Here is a 22,588-nt window from a genome sequence, read left to right as displayed (position 1 = left end):
GTCACAATTCATAAGGACGATATCGTTAATTTACGGATGGTGATTTTTATTTATAACACTAAATCACAACAATCATCAACGTATGACAACGCGTCGGAATAATTCGCAGGTTCTTTAACCGTTGGGATGTATACCACATTCCTCTGTACACTTGGAAAAATACCACCTGTTCACTGGCGAGCCTGTGATTCGATGCTTACTTGGTTGATGGTCTCCAATAGGCCCAGAGTACCTTAGATAAAATATGAGCAGCACAAAAATATCAAAAATTGAATTTTAGCCTACCGCAAAACAAAAAAGCCAATTTTTTCTACCAAAACCTTAATATATATATATATATATATATATATATATATATATATATATATATATATATTATTCTTCAGCAAATACCACTACGCTTCCTTTTACCTGCATGTTACCTTGTTCAGAACGTAACAGAGTACACGGAAGCTATAATATGGTTAAGTTACTACAAAAATCCACATATATATATGAAAGCAGGATGAAACCGTTGTTTATATGACGTTCATTCTTCGATGTGAAGTCAGCAAAAATACTGTAATTACAAACAGTGCGTCGTCGTCCGAATTCCGGCTAATTTTTTGAGCGTTGGTGTGGAACTGAAGCCATACCCATATGTGGAGCGTCAAAACAGTCTAGGATGGAACCTTCAATGTTCAGGAGTCTGTCTTTATACACACTAGTCATGTATGACGACCACATGTGACTTCTGAAGGTGATGGCAAATTAACAAGAAGAAAAATTTATTATCTTCTCGCTCTCGAGCCCACAGTCCGATTTGATGGGAAGCCGTCAGATCTTCAGTTCATGAGTTCCGACTGATCAGTCCACCGTCCTTGCACACACACGGCAGTTTCGACTGGTAAATCTGAACGGACATTTCGGACTGATAGTGTGTGAAGGTCTTAACACGGTATCGCCTCCAAATGCAAGGCTCTGGGCTGGCGCTCAGTCTTTATTTTCGTGCTTAGGGCAATTGTGGGATTTCAGTGGTGACCACAACATTAAATTGCAGACAAATTATGATAAAGTTTTAATGCAAGTCCCTTGAGTGCTTTCAAGAATCTGTAACATATGTTTTATACTTAAATATTATTCTGAAAACACGTTTTATCCCTTTCCACTTGTCTCAAAAAAAGTAGTTCCTACATAAAGCGCTTTAGTTAATCTGGCCCGATTAATTTTTTTTCCGATACATACAATGTAATTATCGATGTGTATGTAATAAATAACATCAGTTATAAAATATTTTTATGTCCACACACTAGCGAATTTTCCCTTTTCCTCCCCCCCCCCCCCCACCGCGCCAAAATTTTTTTAACATTTATTGACTGAAGCCTTTTCAACATCGACCAGTTAAACTTTATTTCTTTTAGAAATTATGACAACTTTTATATTTAAATATTGTACTAGCCGGATTTATACTATACTTATTGGCTTTAAAGTTGAAGCTACGGCCGTGGATATGACGTTGTCATTTGGTATATATATATGGCTACTCACAGCCGAGCTGTGATTGGAGGAGGGTCTGGCCAATCAGGACGAATCTCCCTAATTAGGTGCTCAATGTTTTCCGGTTGTCTGGTTATCAGCAAATATCTTCTTTCCATACCGTGGCCTCAACCCAAAAGTAAAAATATGTGTAATGCTTCGAAAGCCAACGGTCAAGATGTGCTGACCTTTTTTTACTGCAATCACGAGTCCCGGATTTATAAGTTACACAGAGGACGTAAAGACGCAACACGCAATCAACCCAATAAAAGCACAATAATTTTTAAAACTAAAAAGTAGCTTGACGTCACCAACCATAGATACAACTAAATTGTTAAACCTAAGAGAGAAATTTTTCTCCCCAAGGCTTCTTTTGATAAATTCAATGTTTATCAAAAACACATGATTGTCAATAATTGAATTAAAAGTATTGCTTTCTTTTACTATAGGATCTTTATCAGATGGACTACTGTTTTTCAAAGTATTTGGAGCATTTCACTTCAGATGCGGAACGCGGAAAGCGGAAAGGCAAGCCAAAACGCAAGAATTAGAAAGTTTGCCGATGCCTGCGATGAGTTTTCGCGTACTGCGTAGTTTGAAAACGGGTGTTAGAAAACGTCGTTATTTGCTTATTTTGCGTTCTCGCGCTTGTTGCGTAGTTTGTGAACCCGGCCTCCGTCCTTGCAATGCCTCTCTCGGACTCGTTCTGTGGACGCGAGCGAAGCTGCCGAGAGCAATGGGTAGAGAGAACGAGAGCGACGCGCTGGTGCAAGGATGCCAACGTCTACGGTTGAAACTGTTGGGTCGTTATCACAAAATTATCGTATATTTACCGTACATTTCTCTAACCCACTAAAAATAAGCCATTAGTCAGTGACTAACCAAAAAAAAACTTGTTTTCTTAGTGAATTTGAGAACTCTGTTTTAAGCAACATTATTAAAATAAAATTAAAGTACTTATAAAACCATTTTGTATATAATATATGATAAAATATGATGATATGATAAAATATATTAACGTAAAATTAAATATAGTTCCAAATTTACTTGATATTAAATTTATATGTACCTAATATGCTAATCAGATACATATATTGCAAGATGTAATTTTTCGAGAAGATTTAATTTAAAATTTAAACTGCATGATAGTTCCGAGAATTCAAATAATGGCAACATTAGCAGAAAATTTTAAATCATTATAAAAAAAGATGTAAGTGCATAATATTAAACAATTGAATCCCTCGTGATACATTTACAGCTTTTTGTACCAACTTTAGAACGGATTATTATAATTTTCCGCTTGTGCATTGCCATCCTAGGAATCCCATAATCTCTGGAATGGTAAAGAACCTGTAAAAAAGTAAGAAGACTTCGAAGTCAAGAACAGTAAAAAAAAAAACTTTGGTTTTAGTTATTTCAAGTTAAATAAACGACGAAATATGGAATATAAGGGTTTTGCAAAACATTATTTCTAATTTTAATATTATTGTAATTTTAGGTACTACCCCGCAAGTCTTACCATACAACGTACACGTACCTAAATATAGCCGGATTTATAAACTACGGAAGAAACGTTAGAGCTTAAGATAAGCAAGACGCAATTTTTTTAAGAAATCACATTTTAGAGTACAGGTTTACTAACTACGCAAGACATAATAGCGCAACGTAGGTTATGTTCAACTTCCTACTCTTTCGTTTTTTCTTGCATTTTAGACGGCATATTTGAAGTGAAGTGTTCCGAAAACTGTTAAAGACGCAGATGTTATGTGCAAAGAAGCCTACGTTGATATTTTTATTATATACCTAATGTTTACACTTGTTAAAATTTCATTGTGACAGTAAATAACTTTTTTTTAAATCTAATTATTGACCATATTTTTTGTTTGCGTGATATATATACGAACTATCTAAAGAAGTTCGTAATGCAATAATATTTTCTAATGTCTCGCATTTTTCAATTACATGGTTGTGACGTCTTGCGACTTGCGTGTTTTATAAAGGACTGTGACTTTCTTGCATAGGTTGCGCGTTGCGTTCCTTCCGTATAGTTTGTAAACCCAGACTAAAGCCCCCATCACACGAGGGAAGTTTCCGTGGCAGCAGGTGTGTAAGAATTAGCAGAGCGCTGGCCGTTTTCATGGAAGCCTTTGTAATGGGTCGTGTTGGAAGTTCTGGAGAAGGTTTCGTAGCTGGTAGAAACTTTATCCAAACAGAATGAAATGGTAGTGGGCCCCTAGTGTTAAAAATGGTACTTTAATTAGATGTGATTGAAGTTTTCTTAATTATTGATTGGAAACGCGGTGAATATGTGGTCTGTTGAAGCGGTTATAGCATTATGCGACAATCATGAGAAATTTTCATGTTTATAGAATACAAAAAAAGTATTATATTAGCTATCAAAATAAAACCATTCGCACGAACTGGACTTAACACCAGTCACAATTCTACGTGATGGTTTCTTCCATTGTGACAGTTCTTGCCCTTCTAGAGTGACGTCCCTGACACTCTGTAGACGGCTGTTACAAACTGGCAACATCTATAAAAAAAATTACTTATTTTATTTCCCGATGGAATAAACGCCGACTCAAGCACTGCCCACAATCCAAGGGCCGGGCCAAATAAAAACTAGCAGAGAATTAAAATGCAGAAAAATTCGTGAACGAACAATATTCACAACAAAAGACCTTAAGTGGGGCAGTGCTAACAAGCCAACTAAACTCCACATTAAAACAAACGTATTTTATCTGTCGCAAAAGATTTTACATGCGACTTGTACATTTATTACTGACTTGATCAGTTTCCTGGATATAACGAGAAAGCGCTTATTATGTCTTACAATATTTATTTAAAAAATTATAAAAAAATAACTATTAATTTACGAGATTATATACGTAAAAATACCATTCAATTTCTCATATAAAGATTATTGCCATTGTTTTCAAAAGTGCCGTGCAGCTGACACCACAGCAGGATGATAATAATAATAATATTTAATATATTTCATAAAGTTAAAATGTGAGGCCAGTGATTACAAAGAGAGATATAGTACCTAAAAAGCGTTACGCGAAAGTTTATAGGCATGATCCACGATGATTTCCATAGCAAAGCACTTTTTGCACGACTGTTCTGTTAGACTCTGCAGTACAGTTAAATGGGAACGAACAGCGCATAGGACTGGGTGCTGAAATTTTCCCAAAATACTGTTCACTATAAATTCGTAAAATGGCAATCCAAACTATACCCTGAAAGTTACAGTGAATTAAAGTTTCGTAAAATTTTACGTTTTTTCTTCTTTCCTTTACTAAAAAAAAAACACGTGCTAATTAACTCGACGCCAAAACCACCTTAAAAGTTACGTGAATCAAACATCGCAGCAAACTATATTATTTCAAAATGCGTAATTGTCACAATAGTTCGTAAAACATGGCAAAGTTGAGTTCACGCACTTTGGTCGGCCGTATTGAAGTTATTGGCAGCTCGGATGTTACAGTTAAAGGAAGATTTGAATCCTCTGATTACCTTGTGCTGCGTGGTTTGTGCCGGCGATGTGCCGGACAGTACACGCCCGTGAAGCCATCCTCAACCGCGGAGCGCCTGCCTCGAACCAAGCAGGCTGCTCACTTCTCGACACTCGACACCCGTCAGCGCGAATATCCGTCGCAGCGCTGCCTCGCGTGACGTCACCCGCCTCGGCACTCGCTCTCCCAAGCGGCGGTTACATGCAACACGCCCTCCAACACCTAACCAAACAAAAATAACAAAATTAAAACCTGAAACAACTATATTAACCTAACATTTTTTTAAGACCAAAAACGAAAACAACATTTAGCCTGTAATAAATAAAAATCTAATGAATTTCCTTGATATTTTAAAATAAATATCAACACAATGAAATTCAAATTAGACGATATTTTATTGAAAACACATAAATGTATTATAGAGACCTAGATCCTGAACTCTTCCAGAAAATCTGAATGGACCTAGATCCTGATATCATTCAGGACAAAACTAAATTTCTTTCGTTTTTCGGTGTGTGGTTGGTATTGTCAGAATCGTTAGTGGTCTATTTCAGAGGGGTGGGGGGGGGGGGGGGGGGGTTGGAATCATGTTGAACATGGGAGTGATATCTCTGGGGAAGCCTACAACTCACGTAGTTTCGGTTCCCTACTACGTTCGTGCAGCTTCGGATTTCTCTCAAAAATTGAAATTTAAAAAAATCGAAGGGTTAGGTTATGTCAGGTCAGTCACAATATGCTTGTTTTCATTGGGAACTTCTGATTTGGCGGCTGAAGTGGCGTTAGTACCAAAAACGCAAAACTTCTGAAATCTTCGGAAATTGTTGCAGGGAACCGAAACTACGTCTATGGGAGTGATGTCTCCGGCTACAGGCTCGGCGCCGCTGTGTTGCAGGCTCAACTACCTGGCGTGGGGGCTGCAGCCGGTGTGGTTCCACGCCGTGAACGTGGCGCTGCACGCCGCCGCCTCGCTGCTGTTCACCAAGGCGTGCCTGCTGGTGGCCGGCCTGCAGCCCGTGTTCGCCGGCCTGGCGGGGCTGCTGTTCGCCGCGCACCCCGTGCACGCGGAGGCGGTCAGTACCTGCCACCCCCTTGTTCTTCCCCCGTCACGGCGCGAACTGAAGCTCGCAAAGTCAAAGTTTTGAATATATATATACTGTATAGAAGTCGCCAGCACAGGTTAAAATATCAAATATGGTTTTGAGTTAGTTGGTTAATTCACCGCCGCAATCGCCACCATCTCTAGGGCATCGACTTGTGGTGGTCCCTAGCGGACAAGTGTCGAACTCTTCAAACACCCCTTCCCCCTCCCGTTGAACGACCTTGAGCTGCAGTGAATGATTGGTGGGGGGTGCAGGGAATGACAGCGGGCGACAGTGCTGCGCTCTAACGTGTAAATAACAACCTAAGACGATACGGGGCGTTACGGCAGCGCACTGCAGCGGTGAAGTTCCCAAGCTGCTCATCATACGCTTCTGAAAAACGTAGAGTAAATCCTATCCACTCGCGACTTCTATATATTGTATATATATATTCAAAGATACAAGTACCTAACTGTTTAGTGAATTTCAACAATTGTTTTAATAAAGTTACGTGTCGAAATTCAGGTTCAAAGAAGAGATTTTGAATTTTTTCAAGTCATTTTCACTTTTATCGGAGCCGTTTTATTATTTAGTTTTAAAACTGAACGTCAAAATTCAGGTCCAAAGCAGAGATTTTGAATTTTTTCAAGTCATTTTCGCTTTTATCGGAGCCGTTTTATTATTTAATTTAAAACTCAACGTCGAAATTCAGGTCCAAAGCAGAGATTTTGAATTATTTCAAGTCATTTTCGCTTTTATCGGAGCCGTTTTATTATTTAATTTAAAACTCAACGTCGAAATTCAGGTCCAAAGCAGAGATTTTGAATTTTTTCAAGTCATTTTCGCTTTTATCGGAGCCGTTTTATTATTTAGTTTAAAACTCAACAGTCGACGTAGTTGCTCCGGCAGTGAATTGTAGCGGCGGGTGCGGAAACTACGTGTGATTCGCGTCAAGTAATGTAGTTGAAAACACAATATTTTGCGTATAATTATCACGCTCGGCGTTATTTCAAGAATTCTACGTTAAATATCGTGTACAATTTACATATTAAATGTGTATTTGCAACATGATAACACATTAATTTGCTCGTTACCCAGGTTACTTGTTACACATCTCTGGCAAGCACTCAAAGACTCTCTCACATTGTGTTATTTATTTACTTACCTAATTAAAAACTAAGTGTTCTTTTATTAGTTGCAGCAAACGTGAAACCACAATACATTAAGAAACGAAACATTTTTGCTTCTAAATCCCAAAAGCAAGGTTGGCGGCAAATAAACAAAATAAAAGGGCATTCTTTGATGTAACTCCTCATAGATACATTTTTTCTTCAAAATAACTAAAATATTAAGTGTTGCATCCTGTTGCCAAATAAATTTCACCTTCTACTAATCGCCATATTGCGTAGGTGGCGCTGTAATCGAGAAAACAACAAAGCAGTATTAGCACATGCGCTTTTCTAAAACTGGGTTATTCCTAAATGGCGACCTTGAACCAACACTCTACCACGCTTGCAATTGATACTATAAAAATTTGTAACTGAGGCATTATTTTGTGGACATTCTGTATTATGAATGTACCTTTGCGGTGCAGTTGATTGAAAACTAACCTTAGAGCGAGGGCCCCAGGATTTGAACGAGGCGTAAAGCGTTCGTGTGTGTGTGCGTGTGTGCGTCATTTTTAAACGAACAAATAATATTAATTAGGTTAGTCTGAGTTGCCCTGTGACCATACCAATAAATAAAAAGCATTACAACTTTATTTTACTGAGGATTTTTGTGTGTTTCTGTTGTGCGTGTAGAGTAAAATTAAATTAAATTCCAACAAATGTTTGAAGTTTTTATTTTAATTAAAAATATATATTTATTTATACTATTGAGTTCTCATTTTAGCATATCTTAATTTTTGATTAATAAAAATTTATAATATGTTGCATAGAATAAAATTAATGCCGTATTAAATGCACAGTTGAATAGTACACAATGTCATAAATTTAAATTTCAAAATAATTATTTAAAAATTCGTAACATTCCTTACTGCTGATATTCCTTTCTGTGCGTCAGCTACGTTACATATTTTTCTGTTCTCCTTTTTTTTTCTTTTACAAGCGTTTTTTTAAATTCCTAGTCCAAAATTTTTTATAAATTTTCTCATTATTTTTATATAAATTCCTGATACGCTTTATAAATTGCAAGATAAATAAATATTCATATATTAAAAGTACCGAAATATTTTGCTTATCTATTAATTGTCGGCAAAAAAATTAACCAGATAGTCTAATAATTAAATAAAACGGCAACTGAGTCGTGTGTGCACATGGAATATGTTTTCAAAATAGCAGTTAGTTTGGTATTAAAAATTTATAAAGTTGTCAAAACAAAAATGTGAACAGATCGTTTTGGTTTGAAATTTTTCAGCATCACAAAAAAAAAGAGATGGGTTTGAATAAAATTGAACATAGTAAAAATATGTGCTGCTAAGTGATGGTCAGGAAATAATTCATCCCGATGTCACATAGATCCCTAGGGCAGGACACTATTTGTTTTGGAACTACTCAGAGCGATTGAAGTCAAGGGTTCAGCTAGTCTGAAATATTCGTATCACAGAATTGCTTTCCTCCCTTGCACTGAATAATAAATATTTTTGTCGCCCCATAACTTTGGTAAGTTTTCACCCTGTGGGATTTTGTTTTCGAGGCAACAAAATGCTTTTACAGTTTGTCCGTAAAGATTTTTTTATATAATAAAATATATTGCTGTCACCATCAAAGCGTTTAATGGTATATAAACATTTTATAATCCTGTCTACAAAATAATTCTCAGTATGAATATGCTAAAATATTTTACGTTGAACTTTGAAATAAAGTTCTTGACTAGTTAATCATTACGAAGAAAATTATTTATTCCAAGACGAAGTTAATCATCCAGGGAGACTCTTGCTACGAATGGTGTGGAGTAGCCGCACGTAATTTCAATAAAGCCAATAGTACTTAGTCTTTCCGAGGCTTCGTCGAGCGTCACAAATGCTCCGTTTCCAGAGAAATGTGAGTCGAGGTCCCAGGAATTTCTGACCCCGCTATAAAATATTCGTTTCATGAAATACCTACTTCCCATATTGTAGCGGGGGGGAATAGTAAGGAGGAGGGTGGGAATTAAAGTTGGCTTGGGTTGTCGAACTGAAACAGGAAGGGGAGGAGGAATTCGCGTGGATCTGGCGTACGGAGAAGTTCTCCCCTGGTAAGAGGCGGTTGAGGGCTGGCGAATGGTTAGGGGGGGAGACAGTTTCAGAAGCGGTTAGGTGGCGGTCGGCAATGGTGACTCTGGATCTCACGAGGGAGTGGGCTGGTGGCTGGGGGGAGGGGTTACAGAAGCTGGGGGGAATAACAGCGAGACGAAAAGACAGCGGGAAGTGTCCTGCGAGGCAGAGGTTTCATCCCGGCGACTGGAAAAGTCCGTGAGGCCTGAAAAAAAATAATACTGAAACTGTGCGGGCCGACGCAGCCAGACGTGGAGGGCCGTCGGGAAAAAAAACAAAACATAAAAGTGGTATGTATCTCCGTATGTAACGACGATTCATTAAAAAAAAAAAACATTCGCAGTTAGGTATTTTTACGACGAACGTATTTTTATTACGCTACAACTAACCGTTTCATTTCAAAGATAGCATTAAAGAATATGTTTTATAATCTGAATATTTTGCACTTTAACGAAATTTTATTTTGTTAATCAAAAAGGTTTCATTGTTGAAAAAGAATTTTTTTAGGGTTTGAAAAATAACTTTTTTATATTTTCTAAAAATTTATTTGCAAACAATAGTTCTTTTATATGGTTTATAATTGCACATGTTGCTATAACTTAAACGAAATAAATATCGCCTCAAAACATTTTGTAGGACAAAAAATTGGTAAATTTCCTTATGAAATAAACATACGTACGAGGAGGATTTCATACTGTATTCCATTTTAGTATATAACTGTACTATAAGTGTTTTAGGTTAAATATTTGGTTTGATTTGATGATCAGTCATTCAAATAAACTAAAACTACTAAATTTGATAAAGTTTGAATTTTACTAATCTAAATTATTATTAAAAATATTAATTTTAAATTATTTTACGAAACTAATAATTATTTTCTGCACTTTAAACATTTATTTTGTAAAAACCTTTGTTTGCGAATTATGTAATTGTAATTACATTACCTGAGCTGTTTTTTTTTTCAACCAAAAAACCTACAACTTTCAACCCTTACTGGAATTTGCGTGTAAACATTTCATAAGTAAATGAACTTAAGTATCCAGCTTTGCCCAGGCATTGCTCGGAAGTTGAATGGAGCATTAAATAAATAACTGGAGGAAACGTAAGATTCTGAGCAACAGCGACGTCCGCCACGTTTGCCATTGCGAAAATTCCTGGTCGTACCCCGCCGGGAACGCAACCTGGATCGCCTTGGTGGGAGTAAAGTAATCTGAACACACGATCGTCATGACCCTGTGTGATAATCTGGTAGGAGTGCAGTGTGTCAGTGAGGCGGGATGATAAGCGCAACGCTCGCTGGTGCTTCCAGCGCGGTATCGCCTCTAAGCGCAAAGCTCTGAACTTGCGCATAGACTTCTCGTCGTGCATGGGGCGACTATTAAATTTAAACAGTAACCGTAACTGTATATAACCGGAGTAATTATAATAAAGGTGTAATGTAAGACCTTGGGTGCTTTCAAGAACCTCTACCTTGCGTTTCATGTCTAAAAATAACTCTGAAAACACGCATATCAGCCCTTTTCACTCTCATAAAAAAACCGTTTGAAAACGTAAAACGGAAACAGCATTTAATTATATATTGTGTATAGGTGGATACAATTCAATAGCAATTGCTATGAAGTGTTATTTTTTTGTAAATATAATAGTTACAATAAAAATATAATAAATTATTTTAGGGCTATTAGTACGAATATTAGGTTAATGATTGCTGAATATTATTAACGTATTGTTGATTTAAAAAAATTCTTGTTAAAGGTAATAATTATGCTCTGTTTCGAATTACAATGAATATTTGGAAAGTTGGTGGTTTTATAATAAATTATTATTTTTGTTAACAAAGATGAGCTCTTGTAATCCGCTTCGTTTTCCATCACAATTTGTGAACCAAATGATCATCGAGACGAACTCAATGAACCCAAACACGATACATATGCTGTTAGTTGTTCTGTTTGCAGCATCAGGTAAAGGTAAATATCTGTTTGCAGTGTCATCGTATTTACACAGAGTACTAATTTACCAGTATATAAAAAAACATGTTTGTCCTATGTAATATAGAAGAACAAGACGATATTTTCCAATGACAATCTAAAACGTGATTGCTCGCTTTTAATTGTTATCATGTCAGTGTTTAAGTTATTCAGCACTTATTGTAGTATATTGAAGTAGTGAATATGAATTAATAAACGGCATGTGCTTTTGCAGTAAGTATCGAAATCCATTTCCAAATATCTAAACCGACAATTTAAATGCCTCTAAAAGTAACTATTACCTTAAAAGTATGACGTATAAAGAATTTTTGCTACGAATGAATATATAAGACATTAAAAATAACAAAATTAATACATGTTAAGGGATTTTTTAAGCATTTAAAGAATATCACTATCGTATCGTTGAAAAACCCTTTTAGAATAAATCATAATTACAATATATTTATTTTTTACCTAACTGTTGCAATTCTGATCGTATAAGTACGCCAAATACCTCAAAACAGTATATTTTTTTCCGCACTATTCTTCATATTTTTATCACAGTTGTTGTTTTGTAATTTTTTTCTATTTCATTTTCAAAGGTGGTAAAATAATTCACTATTTTATGCACAAAAATAATTTTATTTGATTTAAATTGGTTAACGTGTGTGTCCAACATTTACTCTCAAATTATGAGTCGCCCGTAATCTAAGGTTCGAAAAACTGGCCTATAACTTAAATTGACCAGTAAATAATTTTAAAAAAAATTAATACAGTGCATGTGTAAATTCTTACTATACACATTATTTTTGCTTAACCCGAGCATACTAAGCCCGTTTCAAAATCTGATATATTTTTGTTGCATTCAACTTTTCAACCTGTCATCCCGATTGAAAACATTTATTTGCTTTTAAAAATTACTTATCTTTTACGTCGTCGTAAAGACGATACATTTTCCTCCTCTTATCACCAAATTATTATAGTTAGTTGTTGCAAGATTATTGTTCAGCGTAGTTTTGTTTGATCGTAAATCATTTAAAAGGAATGAAATGTTTAGTGTCTGCCTGTAGTTTTCGTATTATAACTCATTAAATATGTTTCCTGTTCGCAAATTAGATATCTTAAAAAAATTCTAAAATTATTAATTTTTTTTTGTCAATCCCGTTTTGCAAGAAATTATTTAACTCAAAACTGATGCTAATGACTTTAAACTCACGTATAGATATATAGTGACCAATGAATTATTACGTCTTTATTTAGTTGTGATACAGAAAAAAATATGTATGTATTCCAACATATTTATTTCCATTATTCATTAAAACGTGGAATTACAAATAACCATACTGCTTTCTTTTACAATGGTGTGTGTGTGTGTGTTTGTGTGTGTGCGCTCGCATTTATTTTGCTTCGGGGGTTAAAACTACATACAATATCTAAAATAATTCATTTATAATCTTTGTGCTATTTAGGCGTGAGTGATTATCAAATTTCTTCCATTTTTATAAAATATATAAATATTGCTGATTTTAATAAATGTAAAGTTTAATTTTTAAATTAAATGCCTGATAAATATAAATGTTGTGATCTCTCAGTTAACACTAATTCCTCCTCCCCCCTATGGTGAAATTATGTTTTTTTTAATTGGTTGTTCAGAAAGGTATATAGCCTGAGCAAACATTTTTTTTGTATATATGAAACTAATAATTTTATAAGTCCATAAATATACATATACAATTTTACGACCTGATTACTATTCCAAGGACTAATTTGACGATACTGCTTACTTATTTGTGCATTAATTACACTAATTTAAGTGTTTTTGGTACAAAGTTTTACGCGATTTAAAAAAAACTTCGAACATTAGCGTTATTTCAACTGGTAATAAAGATTTTTTTTTTTTTTTTTTTAGTTTCGCTGAGAGCTTGGATACTGTATCTTGCATGCTTTAATAAGCAGAGATTTGTAATAAAGCTCTAATCATATGAAAATGCAATGAAGTTAATAATGAGAATTTTTTTGTACATGACTGTGAGTCATCTTAGTAATAAAGAACGAAAGAGGATGATATTTCCGTCATTAAGTGAACGCAAGAGAGAATGTAATTTCCAGGCAAAAGAGTTTTTTTTTTTATAAAAGTGTGACTGCAAATTCCTCTTTCAGACGTAGCGAAATTAATAAGGAACGAGGAGCATAAATTTTTATTGAGATGAACAAAGCAGATTTTTTTTTACTTGCGAGATATTGGAGATTTGTTCTTAACTGCAGACAATTATTTTTATTGTCTTCCTGAAAATTATTTTTGATTATTACAGCCAAAGATGAATTTTATTATCTCTCTGGGGTAATATTTATACCAAAGTTACATTGCTAGCTTCAATAAAATTATTCATTATGTCCGTGTAGATTATAATGAAGACAATCTTACCCACGCAATCAGTGACCTTGATTTTAAAAAAAAATAACAAACACGCTATCTTAAAAATCACAGAGGCGTATGTTCGCATATGTAAAAATATGTAAAATTTATTATAATTATAATTATAAAAAATTAATTATAATATTGAATATAATTGGACGGAAAACATATTTATGGTTACGAGTTCAGCTGTTCACAAATGATAGTTTTAAGGTTCTTACTTCGCTCAATTATCGACGAGCTTTTTTCAAGTTTATTCTGGGTTCCTAACCACTAACTGGAAAGAATAAAATAAATCGTACTTTAACAAAAGATTCCTACGGAAACCAGTTCCGAAGAAGTATTTTTTATCACTACAAGAAATATATTGTAACTTTTTAGAACTATGCTGTGATTATTTTTGCACACATGCAATACTTTTTTCAAGATAATACTGAGAATTTCTTACGGAAATTGGCGCATAATTTAAAATTTACTTGATATTTAACTCACGCATAATTATTTAAAACCATGGAAAACATAATCGAATGTTAAACATTTTTATTTTACTTTGGTGTATCATGCTTATTGTGTGCGCAGTTAAAACTGAAAAGCTATGAAGGGACCAATAACTTTAACTTTTGGAAGTACTGGGACAACCCAAACCATAAATGCCAGGGTAAGAATCCTAACCCAATATAACTGGGAACACTATGTTGTAGTGATACAGATTTTTTTTTGGATGTAAATAGACAAATTTTCAAATATATGTAATTTTTATACGAATATTTTGGTCGCATTTACAAAAAAAAAAAAAGTAACTGTGCACCGACTCATTGCAAATAAATGTTACACCAGGAATTTTAGATCGAACTCGCCACCTCCACCACAAGTGTGATGCGTTTAGCGATCACGTCCACAGAGTACCCTTTTTGGGATTGGTTATGAAGGAAATTAATTGAACAACTGATTATTCTCATAACTACTTTACTTAAAGGTACAAATAAATAAAATCTTATTTCCTCTCTGAATTACGAACTATATATGACGTATGGATTATAAATTATTTTCCTCATCGGCACATCAGAAACCTAAATAAACCAAATCTGTTAGTTAAAATAAGTTTTGTCTGTCTGTATGAAATTAATAAACTCACTGCTATTTTTATTTTATTTAAAATTCAAAAAGTTTAAGATAGTAATTCAGGGATTATTAATTTATATTTTTTATTTTGATACCTCCAACGGTTCTGAAGAAATAATAGTGGTAGGTATACCAAAATCTATAAACAAGGATCATATCTTTTATTTTGATTCCGAAGTTAATTAAAATAATAATGAAACATCTTAGAAAACTAACGATGAATGAAATATAAGTTTTATATTTTCACTTCGTGCAATAACTGAAGTAATTATAGATTTTGAAATTATTTTTTCAAACTTGTGTTCCGTTATCTTTATTACAAGTTGAAAGTTGTCAAATTGTAAGTTGAGTAAGTACGGGAATAATCAGCTGTACGTAGCATGTTCTCGAATGAGTGGAACGAAGTTTCGGGACAACTGCATAGTTAAGACATGCCAGAAGTCACGTATACGTGGCGAACATAATCGATTTCTGAAGAACCCGAACTCGGTCTACACATTCTGGGTTCCTTATTTTCCCCCGAAATCACTCTCGTGGCATTGCTTTAACGGTTCCTCGCCGAAGGTCATGCCTATTATTCCCCGCCTACCAACCTGGTTCCGTGTGTGTTCCCCAATTCAGCTGTTCCAAATTTTTTTTTTTTTTTTGGCTAGGGAACCCTATGATCGACTTTTCTTTTGACGGAACCCTAACTCCTTCGGAGAAAGTTATTTGACAATAATTGTGCCTGCTTTGTATGACATTCGTCCTGACTCACGGAACCTCTGTGGCCCTACCACGGAACCCCAGGGTTCTGCGGTACATGTTTTGGAAACTTTTGTACAAATGTATATGCGCTGTTAATAAATATATTTGGTATTCTAGATATCTTTATTCGCTGTGGTAGCAAGTTTCAGGAGTGTCTTGAAACAAGTGACAGTTTACATGTTAAAATTAATGAATAATTAATAAATTATTGTGTTGTGACATTACATTGATTTTATTCTGTAAACTGGAGGTGGATATTTTCGAGGCGTCCCACACCATTATATATATAAACATACATATATACACATACGCACACATATAATACCCCCAAATACTGGCAATACAAAGTATCCATTTATATTATTTAAAAATTTCTTTAAATTTTTTATAAGCGCCGCATTAAAAATACCACAAAAACGTAATTCATACTCACCTAAAAATGTATTTTTTTCCAGTATAATTGCTCAAACCGATGAAAAGGTTTTAAGTTCAAGAAAACACAGAACCATCACGTCTAGCCTTCGAAATTAACGGGGGTTTACAGATAACACTTTTGTTGCGTTTTTCTGATCACCGTCGAATATTTCGCGATGAGACATCTCAGATGTCGCTGTTGTAGCTCCTTGGATAAATAGTATGCCGAAGACAGTAAATGTGGCATTGCCTTATTTGCCACCTTGAATGTTAAGATATCCTGAATTTAAATCTAATAATCATCGGTTCGAGTTTTATCTTCAGGCTTATTTGTATTAAGGAAAATATTGATTTTTATCTGTACAATACTAAGTCCTTTGGTAAAGAGGCGGGAAAGTTATAATCCACACGTAAATAATACTTAGTTGTTTCATTAGCAATCGAACAGCTGTTGGCAGTAATGAGAGCTTAATATTGAACGTGGTAAATAATTCAAAAACTTACCGATGTATTATTTTAATACGGTAAAAATAATAATCACCCTAACTCGTGCGTCTTCACACGAGAATTGTGAATACGAATACAGGAGCACGTGTGTTGTTTCTTATGCAACATCGTGCAAACAAAGACCAGTAACTTTAAAATTTGAGTCAACATTCTACCGACATACCTACTTCGTCTGCGGGTTCATCATGGAATAAAAAATTCAAAATAAATACGACTTATTGTATAAAATTTTTTTCAGGGCTGTTGTACGCCTCTGAAGATGGAGCTAAACACACTTTTTAATGCCAATACCTATCAAAAGCACTTATTTAAGTTGGAACACCACACAAACGAATAATTTTTCATTGAAAAAAAAATTTATATACTAACGAAAAACTTGAGTGATTAAAATATTAAATATGACTATCATGTCCGAAAAATTACATGGTACATAAATGTGTCTTCGCCCACTTATTCTAAAGTACCTACGTATACGACATTTTATTGAAATGATTAAATACCTTACAGGACGTGTAGAGAAATATGTACACGTTCTAAACGTTCTTCTATTCCCAGCTTACGGGCAGTGATTTTTTTTCTTCGTATTTTTTCGTCGGTTGATTTCACAAGCGCTCTGATAGGCTTGGACGGACTGCATGCATCCGTGACGGTAACACGAAGTGAAGGACTTTGAGCGAGCTTCGTTTCAGTTCCAGCTATCGCCCTCCAGCTCTTCCAGTTCGATCGCCGGACTCCCTTCCCCCCCCCCCCCCCACCTTTCTCGTACATACACACACTCTTCTGCTAACCCTTTGTCGTCTTGCTTCCCTTGTCCGCGTGCTCGTTCGTCACGTCTCCCTCCTCGCGTGTGTGGATCTACTCGCTGCGTCGGTCCGGTCACGTGTGAAGGTGCCTGGCTGTCATGCTCAGACAGGCAGTACGTAAAGGCGGTTATCCATGTGTTGCATGTTATCCTTTGCGCGGAATCGTCGCGCGTATAAACGTGTGACGCGACACGGTGCAACGATGTCGGGAATTCCCACCGTGCCATCCGTCCGTGTCAGCGCAGCCGTTATCAAAAGCCAATATTACGTCCCGCACACGCACCATAAGGGAAGTTTATAAGTAGCCGTGAGCCCAGGCCAGCTTGCAGCGGCCGCCTAAATTTTTTTACACCTCTCGCTTAAAATAAGAAAAAAAGAGAAAGTGACCTCGTTGGGTGGATGTCAAAAAGAATTTACAGGTACGGCGGTTCGAGTTTGTTGGTTGATCTGAAGTTTGAGGCAAGTTATGAGAATCTCTCCTCCTTATTGATAACCCAGCCTTCATATCCTTTAAGGATTTCCAGGCTGGGGCCCCCATGGGCATGAATGCGGATACGCCGCATACGCAACCGGGAAGAGCGTTAGAGCTTTTAGCTATACACAGAGGCTGAGGCTACCCATCCCAGCTTATGTACCACCTCTGGCCCCCTACTCCACTCAGCTCACCAGCAAGTTGGATGCTCCCTTAGCCCTCTGGAGTTGTCATCACTTCTGGCGCCTACCCCAGTCTCCCGCCTCACAATGGGACTCCTCAATCACCCAGTGAACCCGCGGTCTGGTGGAGGCCTACCCAACCTTTTCCAGCTGTCCAGGCTGGTAACCGGAGCTGTCCTCGTCGCTCACAACGTCAGTACGTCAAAGGGCTAGGGAACCCTCATACCTGCCCCTAAAGCACTCGGGGCACCACTCCCAAGTACGAGTCCTTCCCAACAAGAATCCTGGGCCTTAGAGGAAACCTCAGCGGGGCACCATTCAAACATGGTGGATTCTCCCCGTAGCTACTACTACCAACTTTTGGTCTACTCGGCAGACTGTTCGCCGGTAGCCAGACCAGACCGTCACGCTTCAGAGTGCAGCCACGGGGTGTCCTCGTCGCCTCGGAATACCCTCCGACCCGCCGTACTTCGGCCCGATGGGTTTACAGCTGATTAAGGCCCGGATGCGACTGCACTCGTCCGGCGACGACCGCCGTCTGCCCCAGCTAGAAAATGGCAACTACAGTGCCCAGGCTGGAGGGACCTGGGTGTTGCCTCAGTACCTCCACCGACTGCTGGGCCAAGGGGGCTCCTTGTCGAGCAGTTTACCAGCCCTTTTTAAGCCTGGTCGCCCGACACCATAACCACCATACCCAGTCCTTCCTTTACCATGGGGCCTGATCCATTCACTATGGGGCCCTTTGGGGACCGATGCACCGAGGCTCGGCAGTCGAACCCCCCAGAAAGGTTTCTATCGCATCTGCTGTTGCCCGCAGATTCAGCCCTTTCACCATTTCTGGTCTCATACATGCAATTTAGGATGCACTGAGGCAGAGTTGGACCCGGCATTGCCCTCTTTAGTTAGAGAGGTGCTATGACCAGAGGTTGAGGAACCCTTCCCAACATAGTCACCACGATCCTCCCCCAACAGCGGGGCCAACGTGGAGGCAGAGGGTTGCCACTTGATGTGGAGAGGCTATATATTCGCATCACACACCCTTTCCGCGGACTTGTTGGATCATGTCTCGGATACTAGAACCGGCAACAGTTCCGACACCTCAAAAGAGCAATCACCTTCCTAATAGGATAGTGGTAGCCGCAGGGCAGGCAGAGGAGACCTCGGGGTTGCCTGAATCACCTCACCGACTGCTGGGCCAAGGGGGCACCTTGTCGAGCAGTTTGCAGCCCTTTTTTAGGCCCGGGTACCTGACCTGCAAAGCCACTCCCAGATAGGTCAAGTCCACTCCCGCCTAAAGTTTGAGGCAATGTGAGTGTACTGTACAAGAACAGCCAATGGAATTTATTTTTTCTGTGTTCTATTGGGATGAAAAATGAGGAAGAACGACACGCCACCCGTCCACATTGGTTTTTTTGTCGAGCCGTGACTTCCTTTGATGTGACGGTGAAAGACCGACAAATGACGGATCGAGCCCTTTGCGTATCTTCGTGTCAAGTTTTAACACACAACGCTGCAACGAGTTCCGTCCACACATGCACATTTTCGTTACTTTAAGGGGGAGGGGCTACTTTACGGTCGTTGCAACATATGTATACGTACCTCAACGAAACCTTCGTTATGTCACATGGGGCGAGTTTCCTATCCTACATTCTTGTGCACACTACTCAACATATCCAAGTGGTGTCTGTTTAAGAAAAGCTTTTAAGCATACGCTGAGGGCGGATGTGTAATTTCTGTTTCCGTAATATGATTCTGAACTGTATTTTTAGGGGAGTGAAAATAGCTAAACGCGTGTTTTCAAAATAATATTTTGGTATGAAACACCCGGTACAGATTCGTGAAAGCACCCAAATTACTTGAATTAAACATTTATCTTTACATCTCCGCGATATAATGTTACAGTCACCACTCAAAACTCATAGTTTTCCCTGTGTACGCTGAAAGTAAATACACCACCTACGAAAAGGAGTGTTTGGTGTTTTTTTATGTAGCTTTTTACGAAATACTTTTAATTGGGCACTTTCGACTTGCATACAGAGAATCAAGCTTTAAGTTGGCTCCTTGCTTCAAAGAAACCTGTTTTGTAGGTTAGCACGCTCGTTAGTCAGATTGTCTGCCTAACAGAAATACACCCCTGACTAGGCGGGTCCCTTAATTGGACATTCTCTTGACGGGTAAATTTTGAGGTCCGGAATCCATCGATAAGCTCGCGTTCAGATTAATTTCTTCATTAGGTCTCTATGAGCTTGAAACCATGTAATCAGCTGATTTACTGCATTAATGAGAAGTATCATAGCATAAAAATATTCTGAAATGTTGGGGAGGGTATAGGTATTGCAATGTAAAACACACACACACACCTTCATACATATATATATATATATATATATATATATATATATATATATATATATATATCCAACGAGTAACGCAATTTTCGGGGATCAAGGCAATGCCGGATCAGCCATTATGGCGGATGGATATACGTCAATATAGTTTTAATGGAGCGTCAAATGTGAAATGTAACCAGCTGTAAAACAGGAAAAACTGGGCTGGATTGAAACCCGACGGTAACTATGACTCCGAGCCAACTGAAAGCCTTAACGGTGCAGTTATGTAGCCTGGCGGCCCATGTTAAAAACCGGTATCCCCATCCTTATAAATAACAATTTCAATTTTCGTTCTTTCAAAATCTTGAATCCCCGAAAGTTCTACACCGAAGTCTTTGAAATTTTGCAACAACGTTGCATTCGAATACGCTCTAGTTTTTATACACCTATGCAGCACATGAAATAGGTCAAATAAATGTTAATTTTTTTAATTGGGTGTTCTTACTGTATGAGTGAAGAAGCATTGTCCCAGAGTATTTTATGTTCATGGCTGCAGACATGTTCTGCATGTCTAGATTTTGGTATTTCATCCTATTTTATATTGCTTTTGTGCTTTTTAAATGCGTGTAAAAATGTTTCGGTTGGTTTCTCAAATATATGTACGTGCATCTACGTTGTCCAGCTTATCTGGGTTATCTTATGTGTGTTGTTCAAGGTCGGTTTTTGTCTTGGTTTACTGTTCTTCTTGTCAGCACACTGTATTCTACTGAGCTGTGATATTATTTATTTCCACGGAATTTTCCAGCGTTCTATCCATTTAACTTTTCACACAGGCTGATTTCGGCTATGTTTTCTGTGTGTTTGCATATTCATCTTTATTCTTTGTTATTGAGGTTACTCAGTGACATACCTACAGTGTAACCAGAAAAGGCGTACAAATTAATTTTAAACTAATTAAAATTAATGTTCACCATTGCAAGAATTCTAAAAGAACTCTAAAAGAGCAAAGTCAAACGAGCCGCGAGAAAAAGAAGCCAGTCCTTGGTCGTTGCAAACAAACTTGTTTAGTTAACCAAGCGTGACTCAGCTTTGCCACTATGAGCTTTCATTAGTCGTCTGTAAAAATTATATTATGGTATGAATGTTTGGCAATTTTTTGATACTTTCATAAAATATACAGAACACCCTAATAACGATACCATATTTACGGATCTAGTGGAATTAAGGTCAGTAAAATAATCTTGAAAATACCTGTGACACATTAGTTGGAAATATAGCCTACAGTGTCCAAATATTTTATATAGGGTTTTAAATTGGTCTACTCTGAAATATTCTGTGTTAGGTTATTAAATATTCAAGATTTACTGCTCCAGTTCACTTTTGTAACATTAATGCAACATAAAAACTGAAGTAAATCCGTTTCAGTAACCTTTTTCTTTCGTTCTAAATCTGTTTCCCGTATACGACGCATTGTATTTTTTTCTAAAGAGGGTAACAGCATATCCGTTTTCTAATTTATTATTAAAATTTTCGACTGGACAGTAATGACAGGTTCGCCGAGCGGGCTGTCCTTTATATTTTAAAGCACGTGATTGTAGGTTTGAGAGGTGCCCTTTTTCCTAACCTGGCGGGCAATATGGAGGCGGGGCGGGGTTGTCAGTGATCGATTTCCTATACCAGGTGGGGGGGGGGGGGGGTAAGGTCATGGCCCGGGGGGTGAGTTGGGGGGCTGAATAATTTATATGGAGCCTGTGCCTCGCCCGGAATTTCTGAGACCTGGCAATTTTATGTTTCATTCGTATCGGTCATTTTTCCACTGCCCCCACCCCCCTCTCTCCTAATCGTAAATCCAAGCTTTCTGCTAGGTCACTGGCCTGTTAGTAGATGTGTAGGCGGCGCGGTTCGCAATTTCGTCCCACGACGTAGACGGTCTACTACCGTCTGAAAATAATCTGTATCGAAGTTCTCTCGGTCCACCTTCCCACTAATCAACTGACTGCTTCTTCGGTTCTCCCGAAAAAAAAGGAACGATTGGGGAATATTTCAAAAGGCTGGAATCGTTCGCTTGCTAAAAAAACACAAAATTGAATAATCTATAGAACATTGGCTACACGCAGCATTCACTCAGTTACACAACATATGCGAATAAATGTCAAATATACAAATAAATAAATAAAATACCATAGTATAGGCCTATATATTCTCAGTAGTACAGCTATAAATAAACCATATATAGTGAAGGTTTAAAATGTAACTGGTG

General features: G+C 37.3%; 1 protein-coding gene across 1 annotated transcript in view; it reads left to right on the top strand.

Annotated features, from left to right (window-relative positions):
• The window catches only part of LOC134534530 (protein O-mannosyl-transferase TMTC1-like), a 489,863-nt gene that overhangs the window by 121,903 nt on the left and 345,372 nt on the right, over positions 1-22,588 (top strand). The window contains exon 2 of the mRNA XM_063373013.1: positions 5,926-6,103. Coding sequence (XP_063229083.1) covers positions 5,926-6,103 — 178 coding nt within the window. The remainder of the gene's footprint in view (positions 1-5,925; positions 6,104-22,588) is intronic.

This window comes from Bacillus rossius, chromosome 7 (genome assembly GCF_032445375.1).
Source record: "Bacillus rossius redtenbacheri isolate Brsri chromosome 7, Brsri_v3, whole genome shotgun sequence".
Classification (NCBI taxonomy): domain Eukaryota; kingdom Metazoa; phylum Arthropoda; class Insecta; order Phasmatodea; family Bacillidae; genus Bacillus; species Bacillus rossius.
This window is presented reverse-complemented; position numbering and strand designations above follow the sequence as displayed.